General features: G+C 30.7%; 1 protein-coding gene across 1 annotated transcript in view; it reads left to right on the plus strand.

Annotated features, from left to right (window-relative positions):
* The first annotated feature begins 4,349 nt into the window (after window positions 1-4,349).
* LOC107440709 (uncharacterized) overlaps window positions 4,350-15,129 on the plus strand; it is a 91,002-nt gene continuing 80,222 nt past the window's right edge. The window contains exon 1 of the mRNA XM_016053693.4: window positions 4,350-5,638. Within this exon, the coding sequence (XP_015909179.1) occupies window positions 5,341-5,638 (298 nt within the window). The 5' untranslated portion in view covers window positions 4,350-5,340. The remainder of the gene's footprint in view (window positions 5,639-15,129) is intronic.

Genomic DNA, 15,129 nt, shown 5'->3' on the forward strand with positions numbered 1-15,129 from the left:
AGGGTAGTTATCTTTGGTTATGGAAAATAAATCTTAATAATGAAACGGATGTTTTAATTCCCTTTTCCAATAAGAAACTGTTTTGATGATTGCTAGGCACAAATGAGTTAATATCAAGCATAACTTTGTAGAAAAAAATTTAGAATACTTAAAAAAACTTAAAATTATAATACCTGATACCTAGCTAGTAGCTTCAGAGAGCTTGTTACTCAAGTTATCTTTGGCACACATTGTATCATGAATTCGTCATAGGTTTGTATATTGCATCATAAAATAAGGAGATTTAAACCTTTTAACTAGCATGTCTCACCTTCAAGTATGCATATTCTGAAAACGTAGTTACTGTAGAAAAATTTCTATTATTTGTGCACACTTTTGCATACATGAAATATCTCTTGTGTCTTAAACAGTGGTTCTAACCATCCAGGATAGCAGTGTGAGGTTCATTTAACGTCAACAGTAACTTTCATCACCAAGCCCAACAAGGTTTATAAATGATTAGCAAATAAACGTTGCGAGCTCGAAACAATGTTAAATTTAATTACGCTAGTTTATGTCGTCCTATGAGGTTTGCATAAACAGGCCTTTTATATCGAAATTGAGTGTGTCTTTACAGAGCAAGGATGGAAAAAACTTCGAAATCGAGAATGAATCATCTTCCACAAATCAAAAGTAGAAAGCGTTCTCAAACCGTGGATAAATTCACCTTCTCAAGGTCTATTTTACACTCTAAGACCATAACTGAAACAAGGTTTATATGCAGATCCTTTTATTAACCTTCTTTGACTGTTTAAAATTGAAGGTAGGCTTGATAATTAAGTTTTCAACGCAAGCAAAATTTCATATTTGGAGAGCCGAGTTTTTTTTTTTTTCATTCTGAAAAAAAAGGTAAAAAAGGTCTACAGTTCCTGTAAATAATAAGATTTTTTGATTTTTTTTTTTTTTTTTGCTTTTTTAAATGGTTTATGCATACATTTATTCAAATCTAAGAAAACAAAATTTTGCACTCTAATATTTCTAAGTTTAAAAAAGGATTAATTAGTCAACCTTTCTAAGCTAACCAAATAAAAATTAAAATTCATTTGCCGAAAGGTTGTCTGCTATTCTGAGATCAGAATCGAATCACTGCATTTCGTGGTCTTAAATTCGGATAACTTTTACTCAAGTGGTTATAGAGATTTCACACTCACAAATAGTCTGTCTATATAAAGAACTCATCTTGCCACAAAACCGTCTGCTACTATAGTATGGAAACAAAAAATAACACATTTCAAAAAAGTCACAACACACAGAAGAACAATTATTTTCTCTTTATCGCTGCCAAAACCGACTCCCTACTTGAAATATATAGTTAAACCTCGTAATCATAGTCACCGCCGCTGCTCTAAATGAATGGCGAAGAGAGTTCTTTTCGTAGACAGACTACACCTAAGTTCTGAGCTGCGCAGTTATCACAAAACAACTTCAGCTCTTACCACCCGCAAAATAAAGTACAGAGCTTACGCAGAACCGCATACGGTAGCATGTAGAACGCTTCGTGAAAGTGCGTCTATTAATTTGGAGTAAGATTTTTTTTATCTCAATTTTGTCGCTGAACTGGCTATACAAATTATGAGTTAAGGTAATACACATTAACTTCTATTTTCTCGTAATTTTGACTTTTAATAAATAATTTTTCTTTGCATCCTACGGTAGGTAGGTAATTTATTTACGTCACACTTGAGCTGCATATTGGGCTATTGGCAACGATCTAGGAAATATCCCTGAGGATAAACCAGAGATATGTCATCACAATTTTGATTCTCTGCAGAGGAGATGGCTCTGCCGCTTTGGTTGCCTGACGATCTACGAGCGAAGTCAAGCACTTCACGGTAGAACGCTCGATCCCTATGCAGGCTGATCAAGGTGGTCACTTAGTCACTTACTGACTGCAGCCAGTGGTTCTTGACTTTGGTATTCTACTGGGAACCTTGTCTTTTTAATCAGTCCACTGCAGAACTGCATTTAATAACATACATATTTTTGCTAGTGGTAAGTACAGTGAGGATAGCATTCAAACTCGTTGCTTGAATTCAAATCTGAATTCATTGAGCCATCCCATACCTAATATCAATAACTCAACTAACATTTAAAATGCTATAAAAGAGTTGTATGCGAATGTCGTGAATACATGTAGGGTAAACCAACCAGTGAAGGAACGCTACCCAGTGAAGGAACATTTCATGTATATTGATTAAAAATAAGAATTTGAAAGTTTTTCTTTAGATTGTTTTTTGTTAGATTGGTAACAATAGCTTACTGCCAAACAATAAGAAGTCATGTAGCAATGTTTTGGATTACCTGGTCAAATAGACTTCTCTGGAAAAAATTTTGAATTTGTTATTATCTCTGTAACACCTCGTTTCTTTGAAAAAATTATAAGGTTAGTATTTGTATTTATATGTTTGAAGTGGAATTAATTGCATGTAATAGTTTTATTTTTCTCACGGTGAAAAAGAGAATTCAAAATATAGTTATTGAAGTTACGTTTTATTTTTTTTTAAAGCATCAAAGCATAGTAAAGTACTGAGATAAGGGGGTGTTTATTCACTGGATCACCAACGATTAAAAACCAGTGAAGGAACAAGTGTTCCTTTACTGTTTTCTTTTCTAAGTTAATGAAAATATAAGACAAACTTTAATTTTCTTGTACCTTTAGTAATGTTCCGGATCAAAAGTACGTTAAAAATACGAAAAATAACTTCCAATCAGTGAGGGAACAGGCATGTTCCTTTACTGGGCATGGATTTCTCAGTGAATGAACAGTATGTGTTAATATGCTGACACTTTAATTTTCAATTCATAATTACAAAAAAAGTTAACATTTTCCAAGTATTTATATGTTATAATTTTAAGAATAGGCTTGTTTTTAAATATTTGTATGGCTTATAAATTCATAAAGAGCATTAAAAAATAACCGAAATTAAGTGTTCCTTTACTGGGTGTTGAGTCACTGGTAAGAGCTGTTCCTTCACTTGGACTTCTTACTACTTGTTATTTGAACCTCCAAAACTTTAAAACAATATTATGTAAGTTCGCTACAATTTTTTTACATAATTTGCAATTAGTAACAAATATAATGACACTGTCATTTAACTAAAATTACGAATTTTGAAATTAATGATTTTTTAAAAGGCAAGCGAAGTTTAAGTGTTTCTTCACTGGTTAGTTTACCCTACTATGCAAAAGACCTATTTAGTTGAAATGACAAAGCTATAGAGGTGTACTCAAATGTCGTTAGCACCAGCAAAACGTAGATGACTGAGTAAGTACTTAAAATAACAAAGCTGTTTAGTTGTATTCAAATGTGTTGCAGAATGAAGGTAAGGAACCTATGGTTGTAGATAAAATAAACAAATAAGTATCCTTATTTTAACGAAGCTGTGTAATTTTGATTTGGAATAATGTTAAATATTGCATTGACCTTTCTTTTTTTTTTAAAAAAAAAGATAATAACATAAAGCTGTAGAGATTTAAATGAGCAGAAGGAAATAAAATGAGATAATTAAGAATGATGCCATTTCTTAAACTCAGTGCCCAAAGAAGGCCCATCTCAGTATTCTTGACTTTGGGCTCTGAGGTGCAGGAGGAGATTGGGGTGATTAGCCGAACGCCAGTGTTTACTCCCCAAGCATGCTTGGTAATCATTTTATCGACTCACTGAAGGGATGCCTTGGCTAGTCCGAGGATTGAACTCAGGACTTGTGGCCCCTGGAATTCATTTCTTTAACGAAGATATATAAATGAGTGTTTTCTGTTGAATATTAGATTGAAATTTAAGAAATTAATAATATTTCAGACACAAAATTAAGTAATAGATCAAATTGTATAGATGTATCGCTGCGTTCACTTAAAAATTAATTCATCATTATGTTCACTTAAAAATATTAAACATTTATAAGCGATTTTCGTTGCTCAAAACGCAAAATATTAAAAACATAGCCTCTTATATGAAATAAATCACATTTCCTTTAATTTCGAAAAATTGACTATCCAAATGTATTCAAATTGTAAGAAATAAGAATGATATTTATTTAAAGACGGAAATGATATACTTCATAGGAAATTTTAACTAAAATTAAATTAAATCTCAATCAAAAAATGTTCCTCTGAAATGCAAAATTAACTTTGCCACCATTTAACTTTCTCAGTTTCCACTTGTTTGCCCGATAATTTATCAACCACGCGCTAAATGCTTTCACAATAAAGATTTGGCGCGCAAGAAAATCTTTTTTTCTCTCTTTCAAACCAGTGATAAAATAGTAGATATGGTATTCCACCAATCGGCAACCCTAGGGCGGCGCGCATGGCCGCCCGCTTCCCGCGCGTCCGAGCAGCCTAGCTTCTATTCATAGATGGAGCGCGCCCTATCATTGGTTGGAAAAGGGTCTGGTCACGTGATATCCCGAAACCGAAATTCTCTAAGTTGGTGATATCAATTCAGAAACGCGGGGAGATGTTGATGACTCCGAAGCGTATACCGACCGTTCGTAAACAAACCGAAGTATGAACTATTTGTGATACTCATTTAACGGAGAAAAATCTTAATCAATTTATAGTGCAATATTTAGATTTCGACTAGCAGAAAATTATACGAATAGATTTGATATGCAATAATGAGTATATTAAAGAAAACAAGACTAGATCTTCGACGGTGAGTTTCAATTTTTCTCCCCGTTATTCCTTACGTGAGTAGCGGCTTGAGATTTTCGAAGCTCCGATGAAAGTTACAATGCCTAGAGCACTTTAATATTTTAACTATTGTCAATAAATTAAATCGTAAAGCAACAAATAAAAACTTTGACATAATCAAAATAATATTTTTAACGCTAAATTTTAAAAATTCATGAAATTGTTGCGATTCTGTTTAAAATAAAATCAAGATTTCATTCACATCTTATAGACAGCTGACAAAAAAACAGAAACTATTTAAAGCAGTTTTACAACTGTCTACCTTCTTTAAAAGAGTTAAACGACACAAGAAAAACTATTACCAGAAAACGTTTAAGGAATGAGTGTGTGCAACAAAGTAAAACATTAGTCACCACCCCTAAGGTGAAAAAGACTTTTTCTCACTAATCTATTGAAATTTCGCAAACCAAGATTTCAAAACAGCGATTCGAAATAAAATTACAAAAAAATTTTTTTTTGCTGAATATATCTATTTGATAAGCAATTCTTCAGATTTTATTTTACAAAATTCCTGTGATAAAAAAATTGTTGATTTTACAAGCAAGATGCTTGTGATTATTTTAAAATGACAAAACAGAAGTTAACTTCCAATTAAGAAGTCTATTCAGAATGGAAGTAACATGTGAAAGCGGTTTTATTAATAGTCAACCATCTATGGCCGAATTCATGACGGCCCTACCCCATATCAATGAAACTTTTCACCGAGTATCATCAATCAATGCGATGCAGACATCAGTGCAGCCTTCCCTTTGTCAGCTGGAAGTCTCCCCCCAGCCTTCCAGCACGATGCATGGTACTGTAAATACATCTCCAAGTCCACCCAGCAAACAGCATCCCGGTCTCAATTCCAATGTTGCTGAATATCCATGGATGAAAGAGAAAAAAACATCTAGGAAACAGCATCAAGGTAAGTTCATTTGATGGCTTTTGTTGCCCAAGGAAATCCATTAAGGTGTATTATTAGGACCCCCATGAGGGGAGGGGTGAGTAACTCCCATCAATCATTAGTTGTAAGCGGTGGTTAAACCCTGTCTTGGAATTGTCTCGTTAGATGTTTCAAGTTCAAATTTAATGGAGGGATAATAGCTTTATCAGAATATATCTTCAACACTAAATTCAAGTTTATTAGGGAAAGAAATACTATCAAACTATATAAATTTCAAGTTTATATGTTGTCATTTGAACTACTGGCGGTTTGACTGTAAAACATATTCTTCACGGTGGTTAGGAAAAAGAATGAAAGAAATTTTCTTTATCAAGTCTTGAATGAGAAAGCGAAGGTTTTATATCTTTAGTGATAACAAAACTCAGGTTTTTCTATTTCATTCCAGAAATGGCACAGGAGACTAAAAATGTAAAAAGTGGCGATAAATTAAACGCAAAAATCTATTAAAAGAGATTATAACTTTTTCGTAACATATTTCTTACAGATTACTGCTGAAGGTGAACCAGTAGAATTATTCGCATCAACTATGAATAATTTATATCATGCGGTCGTAGTCATGAGTGAATAATTAAACAAGATGAAAAACAATAATAATATTGAGTAGTGCTTCTACCACTTCTTACATTTTTAGTGCAGCTTCACACATTCTACCACCTCTTTTAATTTTTACATTTTAGTTTGTGGCATTCTTGGATTCAATTCAATTTAAGATATTAATTATTAGTTCATTAATTCAATTTATTACGTATAATTCAAGTTATATGAATATAATTAAGTTATCATATATAATTCAATTATTATAATTCAAATTATTGGTAATTCAATTGAATTTAGATTAGAATGTCTACGTCTACCAAGATTTTTTTAGCATTTATAGCATATATATGGGACTGTTTCTTACCCATGAAAAGATAAAAGTGATGAAGAGATTATAAGGGAAAACTGTAAGAGCATATTTTACTCCTCCATAAAATAAAACGGCTTTACTATCAGTTTTTTTCTCCATTCTTTCAGACCTGATGCTTAGTATCTGGAAAATAATTTTTATCAATTCTCATTTGGAGTACCCTTCCTCATCTATTTGTGCCACAAAAAGCGGTCTTTGTATGAAAAACTACAACCTGAAAAGCTGTAGTACATATTAACTTATGCCAAGTGGATAGTTCTTTCTGTTACCTACCACTTTAAATTTAAAAAAGTAATGTGCTTTACTTCAGATCCATTTATAAAAGTTTGTAGTGTTAATACATTATGGGAGGCAGAGTTCCCATATTTGTGCAAAATTAATCCAGCAATGAACCACTTGAACTATCAATTTTTTTCTTTTTTGAAAAAAAAAAGAAAATGTTCTTTTAAAAGGATGCCAGGCACATATGGGTTAAGTTTACATAGATAACACTAACTTAGCAATGTTGAAAAAATCAAGACAGATATATTAACTAGCTCAAAAATTTAGGAACTAAACTAAGTCATTGTATAATTTTTATGCATTAATTAAGACAAATACTTAAAAACAGTATTCATTTTTATGCAGAACCTCAATTGCATTTTGTAAAGAAATGTTTTATAAAAATAACATTAATCATGAAACGAACTTGGTCAAAACCTGTTTTGATGTGAATAGAATATCAAAATGTGTAAAAAGTGAACTGATATTAATCAGTTACGAAACTCGAAAAAACTTCGTTTTAAAATTAGGAAATCTTTTAAATTTTTCTTTTCTGTTGTCAGTGCTATTTTAGTTAACCTGGAACTTTTTTGACGTATTTAAAACCGTTTTTTAAATGCTAATGATCTTCAGTAAAATTAGTTATGTGTACTAATTTATGTATTGCTGAGTCAAGAACTCAGTCTAAGTCTTACTCTTGTTATACCATGTAATTACTTTAACCTTTTGCACTCTGAAAATTTTAAAATTTTATTTAATGTGAACAGTAAAATATTTAAAATCTATGATACAAAATTACAACGTAACAACCAAATATCATAAAATAATGTAGTAAAACGAAATATTAAGCTACAAAAATTTAAAAATTCGAATTTTTGATTTTTGTGGTCTCCGTCAGTGAAAAGCAAAAGGATGCCAACTTGCTCCGCTTTGCAAAAAAATATTTCCTAGTGGTAACGGAATTTAAGTTATTTTCAGTTTAGTATTTTTCATTGTAAATAAATTTTCCGCCACTACGTATCAAAAATCCAATTCTTTAAATCAAATCAAAGTATCATATGAAATGCAACTTTATTGCAGTGGTGACACTTTTGAAAAGTAAGCGTAATTATCTTTATTCTATTATTTTAACTCGCAACCAATTTCTTAAAACTTTTGCTGAAAGCGGAACAGTTGACATCCCTTGGTTAACCTTCTAACACAATAACGGTTTTATGTCTTTTTTTTTTTTTTTTAAATCAGACTTAGTTTATAGTACTGTTAGTTCAGTTTACAGGGGTTTTACAAACCTTGAAAAATTAAAAACTGACAGCAAATAGAGCCGCAAATTTCTTAGCTTTTACTTTAAAACTGAAAATTCAAATATCTAGTTATCAGGGTTATTGTAGTACTCACAAACATAATAAAATGCAATAATCTTAACAGCACTTTTAAGATTTGCTTAGTTTACTTTTTCATTGTGATTTTTCATTCGGTAAAAAAGAGAGAAATATTATCAACTAAAATACATTTTATTCCGCCTAATAACATGTAGCACGTCTTAACTAGACTTTTTAATAGTAAACCTCAATTTATATATTAACTTTAAACAGGAGATCGAAGATATAGTTAAAGGTTTCGAATAATGAGAAGAAAAAAAAACTTCCCTAAAAAGTGCAATTTTTAAATTTCTGCGTTATGTACTCGTATTATGTAAATGTTAGTGTGCGAAACATTTACATACATTAATTTTTGATTTAAAAACTAATTATCGAATTAATTCAAACATAATGGGTGAAGAGTGTGTATATATATATATTCTTTGTGTATCGTGATAATCTTTGCATAGCTTTCTACTCATATGTTGTAATTATCTTCGCATCAGCCCCGCGAGGGGCTCTGACTAATTCATCCAGCATATCTTTCTATATATTGTAAACTTTATATATAGCAAACTTTATGTAAAAAACACTTCTAAGAAAAAAGAGGTAGTACATAATAGTTAACTAAGTAGGTATTTCTTTTGTTACTTATGATGCTTTAAGAAAGATTTCCAACATGAATATCTATACTATTATTATTGTAGACAGAACCCTTTTGACTGTGTACAAGTAATTCGTGTTTGAGTGCGTTTATGAAGTTGCCCCTTTAAAACCTAATACGTATACCAAACACTCGTTTTGTGACATATTTAAAACAAAATATGTTCAGATCTTTAAATATCTATCACTTTTTTATTACAACTTTTTAATTAACTTGGGACTGCCAACTTCCTATGTTTTTGGGGAAAATTTCTTCTAGTGATAGCTAAATTTATATTTTGATGTATTTTGTAACAGCTCTTTCACCGTACTGCTCTTAAAAATGTTGGCAAAAGTACCAAAAAGTCTAAAAACTTTAGTTTTTAAGTGTCTACCAGTCTATAAAATATAGTAAAAAAGGCGTAGTAGTTGACAGTTAAATTTTCGTTTACATTTTACACAATTGTTATCAAAGATTTTTTTTTCTTCCATAGGTAGCAGGGGAAATATAGTATGCATATTTAATAGCATACCTCCCCACAATATTTTGGTGAAATAATAAATAAAGATTCTGTGAAGATTTTAATTTCTCTTAATAATTTGACAGCATCATTATCTGATTATTTATATATAATGCTTGAATTCAGTGATGGATTGCGTACCTAAAAAAAAGAAAAAGAGCTAAAAACTTTCAATATTTCAAATTATTTAGTCATTCGTAACTACCACCAACTAAAAACATTATTAATGCTTGTAGGTTTAAGAAGAAATTTCTTGCCTTTCAATTATAAACTGAAGAATATTATACTGATTCAATTCTTTGATTGATATTTGGCACAACATTTGAGGCTTTTGAAAAATATTTTTCCTATGAAAGTGAACATCAGCGGAAACAAACAATTTAAAAAAAAAGACTGTTACCAGAATTTAAAAGCATTGCAGGATTGCTAACTACTAAAATTTTTGGGAAATATTTAATACAGTGGTAAATTGTTAAAACCTAAAACTTTCAGAGAGTTTATTAATGTTGCCAACATTTTGAAAGCCTAACCATGAGCGAGATGGCTTATTGGTTTACGGAAATTATATACATTTGCAGACTCGCAGGTTAAAAACCATTTTCAAGTGGAAGAACCTCACTAAGAATGCATTCAGGTTTCGAACCCGCAACTTCTACGATTTGCACAGTGCTTGGCCAGGCAGTTCCCTAAGCGATCCGATAAGGAAAAAACCGGCGTTTCATATAAAGTTTTGAATCAATTACAATTAGTGGTGCAGAAAAAAAAACTTTAAATCTAATTTACAAAATAAAGAATTAAGCCTTCAAACATAAACTTAGCTTCCACTAGAAGAAATTTTCCCAAAAAGTATCAAAAGTTGTCAGCCCAGCCATTACTTCAACAAACCTTTTATATATCTACGTTTAAATTATTTATAAGTGTGGACGACAAACTTCGATTCAAATTTATTGAAATATTAATTAGCTTGCTATTTAAATGTCAATGTTCTACTTCTGAAACATTTCCTTTTTCAAAATGGACTGGAAACTCCATAAATTCTTTGCTAATACTAAATTTGATCTAGCAAAGCATTTATATCCATCAAAATACAATCCAATACTCAGATCAGACTCAAATGTGGTAGTTATCTTAGCATCAGCCCCGCGGGGGGCTCTAACTAATTCACCTGAATGGGAATGTATATGATAAATCGCCGAAGCGCAATTAAATGGTAGAAGTTGTGGTTCAGTAGCATTTACCGAGGGAAAATTAGCGTAAAGTCTCGAGATTAAACAAACAAATTTAAGAGAGAGAGAAGAGGTTTTTGTGGCAGACTGCCTAGCCTCCCCCCGAGTTATACAATCAAATATTTGGTTCTGAAAGATGAAACCCTTTATATTGGGTCTAACGGAAAGTTTGAGCCGATTTTGGATACGCAGAGCTCCCAAAGGTATCTAATATATATACAAATGATGCCAACTGCTCCGGACAAGCCAAAATAATTAAAAAAACGGTAAATAACTGCAAAATAAATTTTGCAAATATTTTATTATTTTTGCTTGCTTTTTAAAAGGTATAGCATGACATAATTTCTAAAAAGTGGTGAATCATATAAGACTATGAATTATTTAGAAATAGTGATGGATAAAAATCTAACTAAATTGAATTTATCAAACCAAGAATCACAATTGATAAACTACCACTTTAAAATTTATATTTGCTGTCCGGAGCAAGTTGGCATATCTGCATAACATCAATAAAGTGGTGAATGTATAAGACTACGAATTATTTAGAAATAGTGGTGGATAAAAATCAAATATCTTGAATTTATTAAGCAAATAATCACAATTAATTAACTACCACTCAAAAATATTTATTCACTGTCCGGAGCAAGTTGGCATCTCTGTATATATATTAGATACCTGGATGCTGAATATTGGGGTTAGCTCGGCGTTTGGCGCGAAGCGCCACTAACCGATTCATCGAATCTGTTTTGTCGTATTCTAGGAGGACCTAAATATCATTGAAGTTGTAGTATGTTGTAACAACAAATCAAGTCGTTAAAGAAGTAAATCTTGAGTTTTGAAGTGAAAATCATCTTTGGAATGGGGAGATCCCCTTGAGTAGAGTTGTATGATAAAGTTAATGGTATTTTGATAGTATGCAGTATATTAGATACCTATATACTTATACACTTATATACTTATAAAAATTTATATATAAGTGGTAGCAAACTACTCATTAAAGCAGTTTGAAGTATACCTAATTTTGCACCCAATTCTATCTAGATAATTTTTATCTAACATGTATCAAAATTGCAATAATTTCCCAAATCTTTGTGGTCACCAAACAAATTAAGCTATCCCTTTGTAAAATCAAGCGATATATTTTATAGTATAAATGTTGCTACCACTTGAATACTTTTAGTGGACCTCTAGGAGCATCCAGGCATTTCATGTGATTGTAGTGTAATCTTTTGCAGTACTTTAAAATACTATTTTTACTAAAGCTATGTATCATTTAAAACAAGCAATGGAAAATTTTATACTAATTTGCAACAATTTAAAAAAAAAAATTTGCAACACATGCATTTATTCAAGAGTGTAAAATTAACATTTTCCAATACATGCTTCTAGATAATGAAAAATAGTAAGTATTAGTAAATATTAATCAAAAGTTCGTAATACTATTTAATAATTTAACGGAGTAAAATTTATGTATAAAAAATTATTCATTATATTATAAAGCTGAAAGTTTTACTACAATCTTATGAGTTTAAGAAAATATTTTTCAGCAAAGTAAATAAAAATAAAAATATATTTATATATTTTTACTATATTCCTTCACTGAGTTGTTTTAAATTTAATTCAATAATGCTTCCACGATAATAGTTAATTTAATTTTTTATATCTCTTTGTCATAATTACTATTTACCTGATTTTTACCAAATTATGAACCAGATTTTAAGCAACAAAAGTTACATAATCAAAAATAACTTCGAAAAAATATTGTTTAAACTGCTTTTAATCTACTTTAAACAACATAATCATGTTTGATTTCGTTATTAATATATCTTGGAGAAAGTAATGAAATTTCTAGATTAGGGCTTTCCAAAGTTTATTACTCATATCGTAATATAACATAAACAAAATTCATACTTGATTTCTATAATCGTAGGAATATTTTTTTTATTTAAACTGCTTTGTTTTTTATTTAAAATTACTTTCCACACCACTACATGTAAATGATTCAAAAGTTTAAAAAAAACACCTCTTTGCCTCAGCTCTCTCAAGGTGTTGGGGTGAAATTACCAAAAATTCTGAAAGCTTTCGTCTTCAGCTGTCAACCACTATATGAAATATTTTGCAAAAAGGGTAATGTTTAGCAGCCCTTCAGTTATCCATTTAAACAATTTAAATGTTCTCTAATAATATTGTAAAAGTTGCTCTTATATAAAAGTTTTAAAGCTAAGAAATACAATAATTGCTCTATTAATGGGAATAGGGAACAAGGTATGTAAGTTATTTTACTTTATTACCATCTTTATATATATATATATATATATAAAAAGTGGTAATTTTCATATGCTAGGTATCACTTAAGTTCAAAAAATATTATTTCCGTTCCTTGTAGTCTAAAATGAGCACCTTAACCAGTTTTGTCCCGAATTTATATATTGAAATGATACAAAAAGTGGTTTTATGGAAAAAGTGGTATAATATATTATCGAAATTAATTGGTTTTTCTACTGTTAGGGCATTCAAAAAGTCATTGATAGATCAAAAAGTACTTGCTCCTTATAATTCTAGATCTAATCAGAAATAACTAAATCATTGCGGTATCTGAGAATCTTTTAATTCACCCAGATAAAGGAAAATTCTGAAAAAAGTTTCCCACCACAATGAGTGTCTTTGAAAAAAGGAACTGTCCTATATATATGACGCTGGGCGTTAACCGGTTAAAGTTATTTATGCATCACAGTAGATAGTCAAATTTCGTTTTTCCTAAATAAAATTAAGAATAAAATAATAGGGTTAGCAGTTTTTCTGCATTCGAGGGGGAGGGGTGGAAGGCAAGCTTGATAGCCATGCGGTGGTTATGGGTTAAAAAATATATAATAACCAGACAGTAGATTAAAAAGTTGTGTTCTTGGAAACAGTTTGGACGAATTATAGATTTTTTTTAAAGTTATATTTTTATAAATAGTTTAGATTGATTAGCGATAAAAAAATTTTTTTAGAGATAATGATAAGAAAAATTAGAGATTAAAAAAAGAACTAGAGATAAAAAAAATGTATGTTTAATACATATTTTGACGAAATAACTTTCAGTCAATCAATAAATCCAAAAAATTTTCTTTTTTTCTGAGAACTAACAATGCAATCGCAATCGGGTAAAAATTAAAAAGTGGAAACGAAAGGTTTGAGAAACAAATTGTTTTGACTAATTCCGATCTATCGGTATGCATTTGTAAATAAAATGGATATTACCAGGGAACAAATTTTTTGTTCCCTGGCAATATCCATTAATTTTTTGTTCCATTTATACAAATACTTGGTCTTGACTAATGCTGGTGTAGGGATTTCAAACCTGAAATTTTGCTCTTAAAGCAATAGATTTTTTTAATGACATTTTAGTCTATTTTTGTCGAAATGATCAAGAGTTCAAAAAAATTAAAAAATGTTACATATAATAGGTTTCTTCCTGAATGTCGCGACTCCCTTTTAGGGGCGTTAGGGCACACCATCAGGATTAAAATTGCATAGGAAATCATGCCTGGAAATGTCATCGTGCTCAGATAGGGGTGCTTCCCTACTATCACCCGTCAGTTCTCTTCTACAACTTTGTCACAACATTATAACGTTTATATATATAACGTTTATATATATAACGTTTTTAAACTTGTTTATGCAGATAAAAAAAGGACTAAAAATGTCATTGATAAATCTATATCTTGGAAAGAGTGCAGATTATAAATCAGCTACACGAAAGCAAAAGAAATCAGTAATTAATCTGTTCGAGACGGACGAGTCATACTATATGAATTCTCAGGGTGTCGATAATCAAGGAAAAAAAGAAAACTGGTGGCCAAACTAATTTTTAGCAGTTTATTTGTAGGAGGGGTAATAATAGTTTTCTTTATTTTCACTACTACAACCCATAATACAAAATTGCAATTCTTATATAGATAGAAAGAATTTTCAGTCATTTTCTTTTATGGAAACTGTCAAAAACACTATATTTTTGTAAGGGTGGGTCAAAAACACTATATCTTTTTGGTCAGGCCCTTAACAGTTTCGGGCCCATTGACGATTGTCCTTCTTTCACCCCTTTGATTACTACCTTGACTAAATCACAAGTAAATTACACGCATAATTTTCTTAAAAAGCCATATAAAGTAGCTAATTTATGTTTGATACTTTTTCACTGAAATTCTAAATTTCCTATGGAGTGAAGATGCGTACCCGGTTTTATCAATCTGATGTGGTAAGAACAGGAATTGTACACTGAATTTCTTGATTAAATCTGACAGTTTTTTGGGTCTTACAGTTTAGCTCCATTAGGCTTTTGAATCTTAAGTCTTACCCCACTTTCCTCTGTATCGCTAACAATTCATAAAATAAAGAGACCAAAATAATTTCATGGCTCAATGAATTTCTCTAAAATTAGTTTCATGAGCAAATTTTAAACGAAACATTTCCATCATGGACGTGGGAAAGTAAAGTTCAAAATCTTTGATAACGATGGATAAACATTTCTTCAGAAAATTCCTTCCCATGAAGT

Source organism: Parasteatoda tepidariorum, chromosome 12 (assembly GCF_982258835.1).
Source record: "Parasteatoda tepidariorum strain Cologne lab strain chromosome 12, Ptep-v5.0, whole genome shotgun sequence".
In the NCBI taxonomy this organism is placed as follows: domain Eukaryota; kingdom Metazoa; phylum Arthropoda; class Arachnida; order Araneae; family Theridiidae; genus Parasteatoda; species Parasteatoda tepidariorum.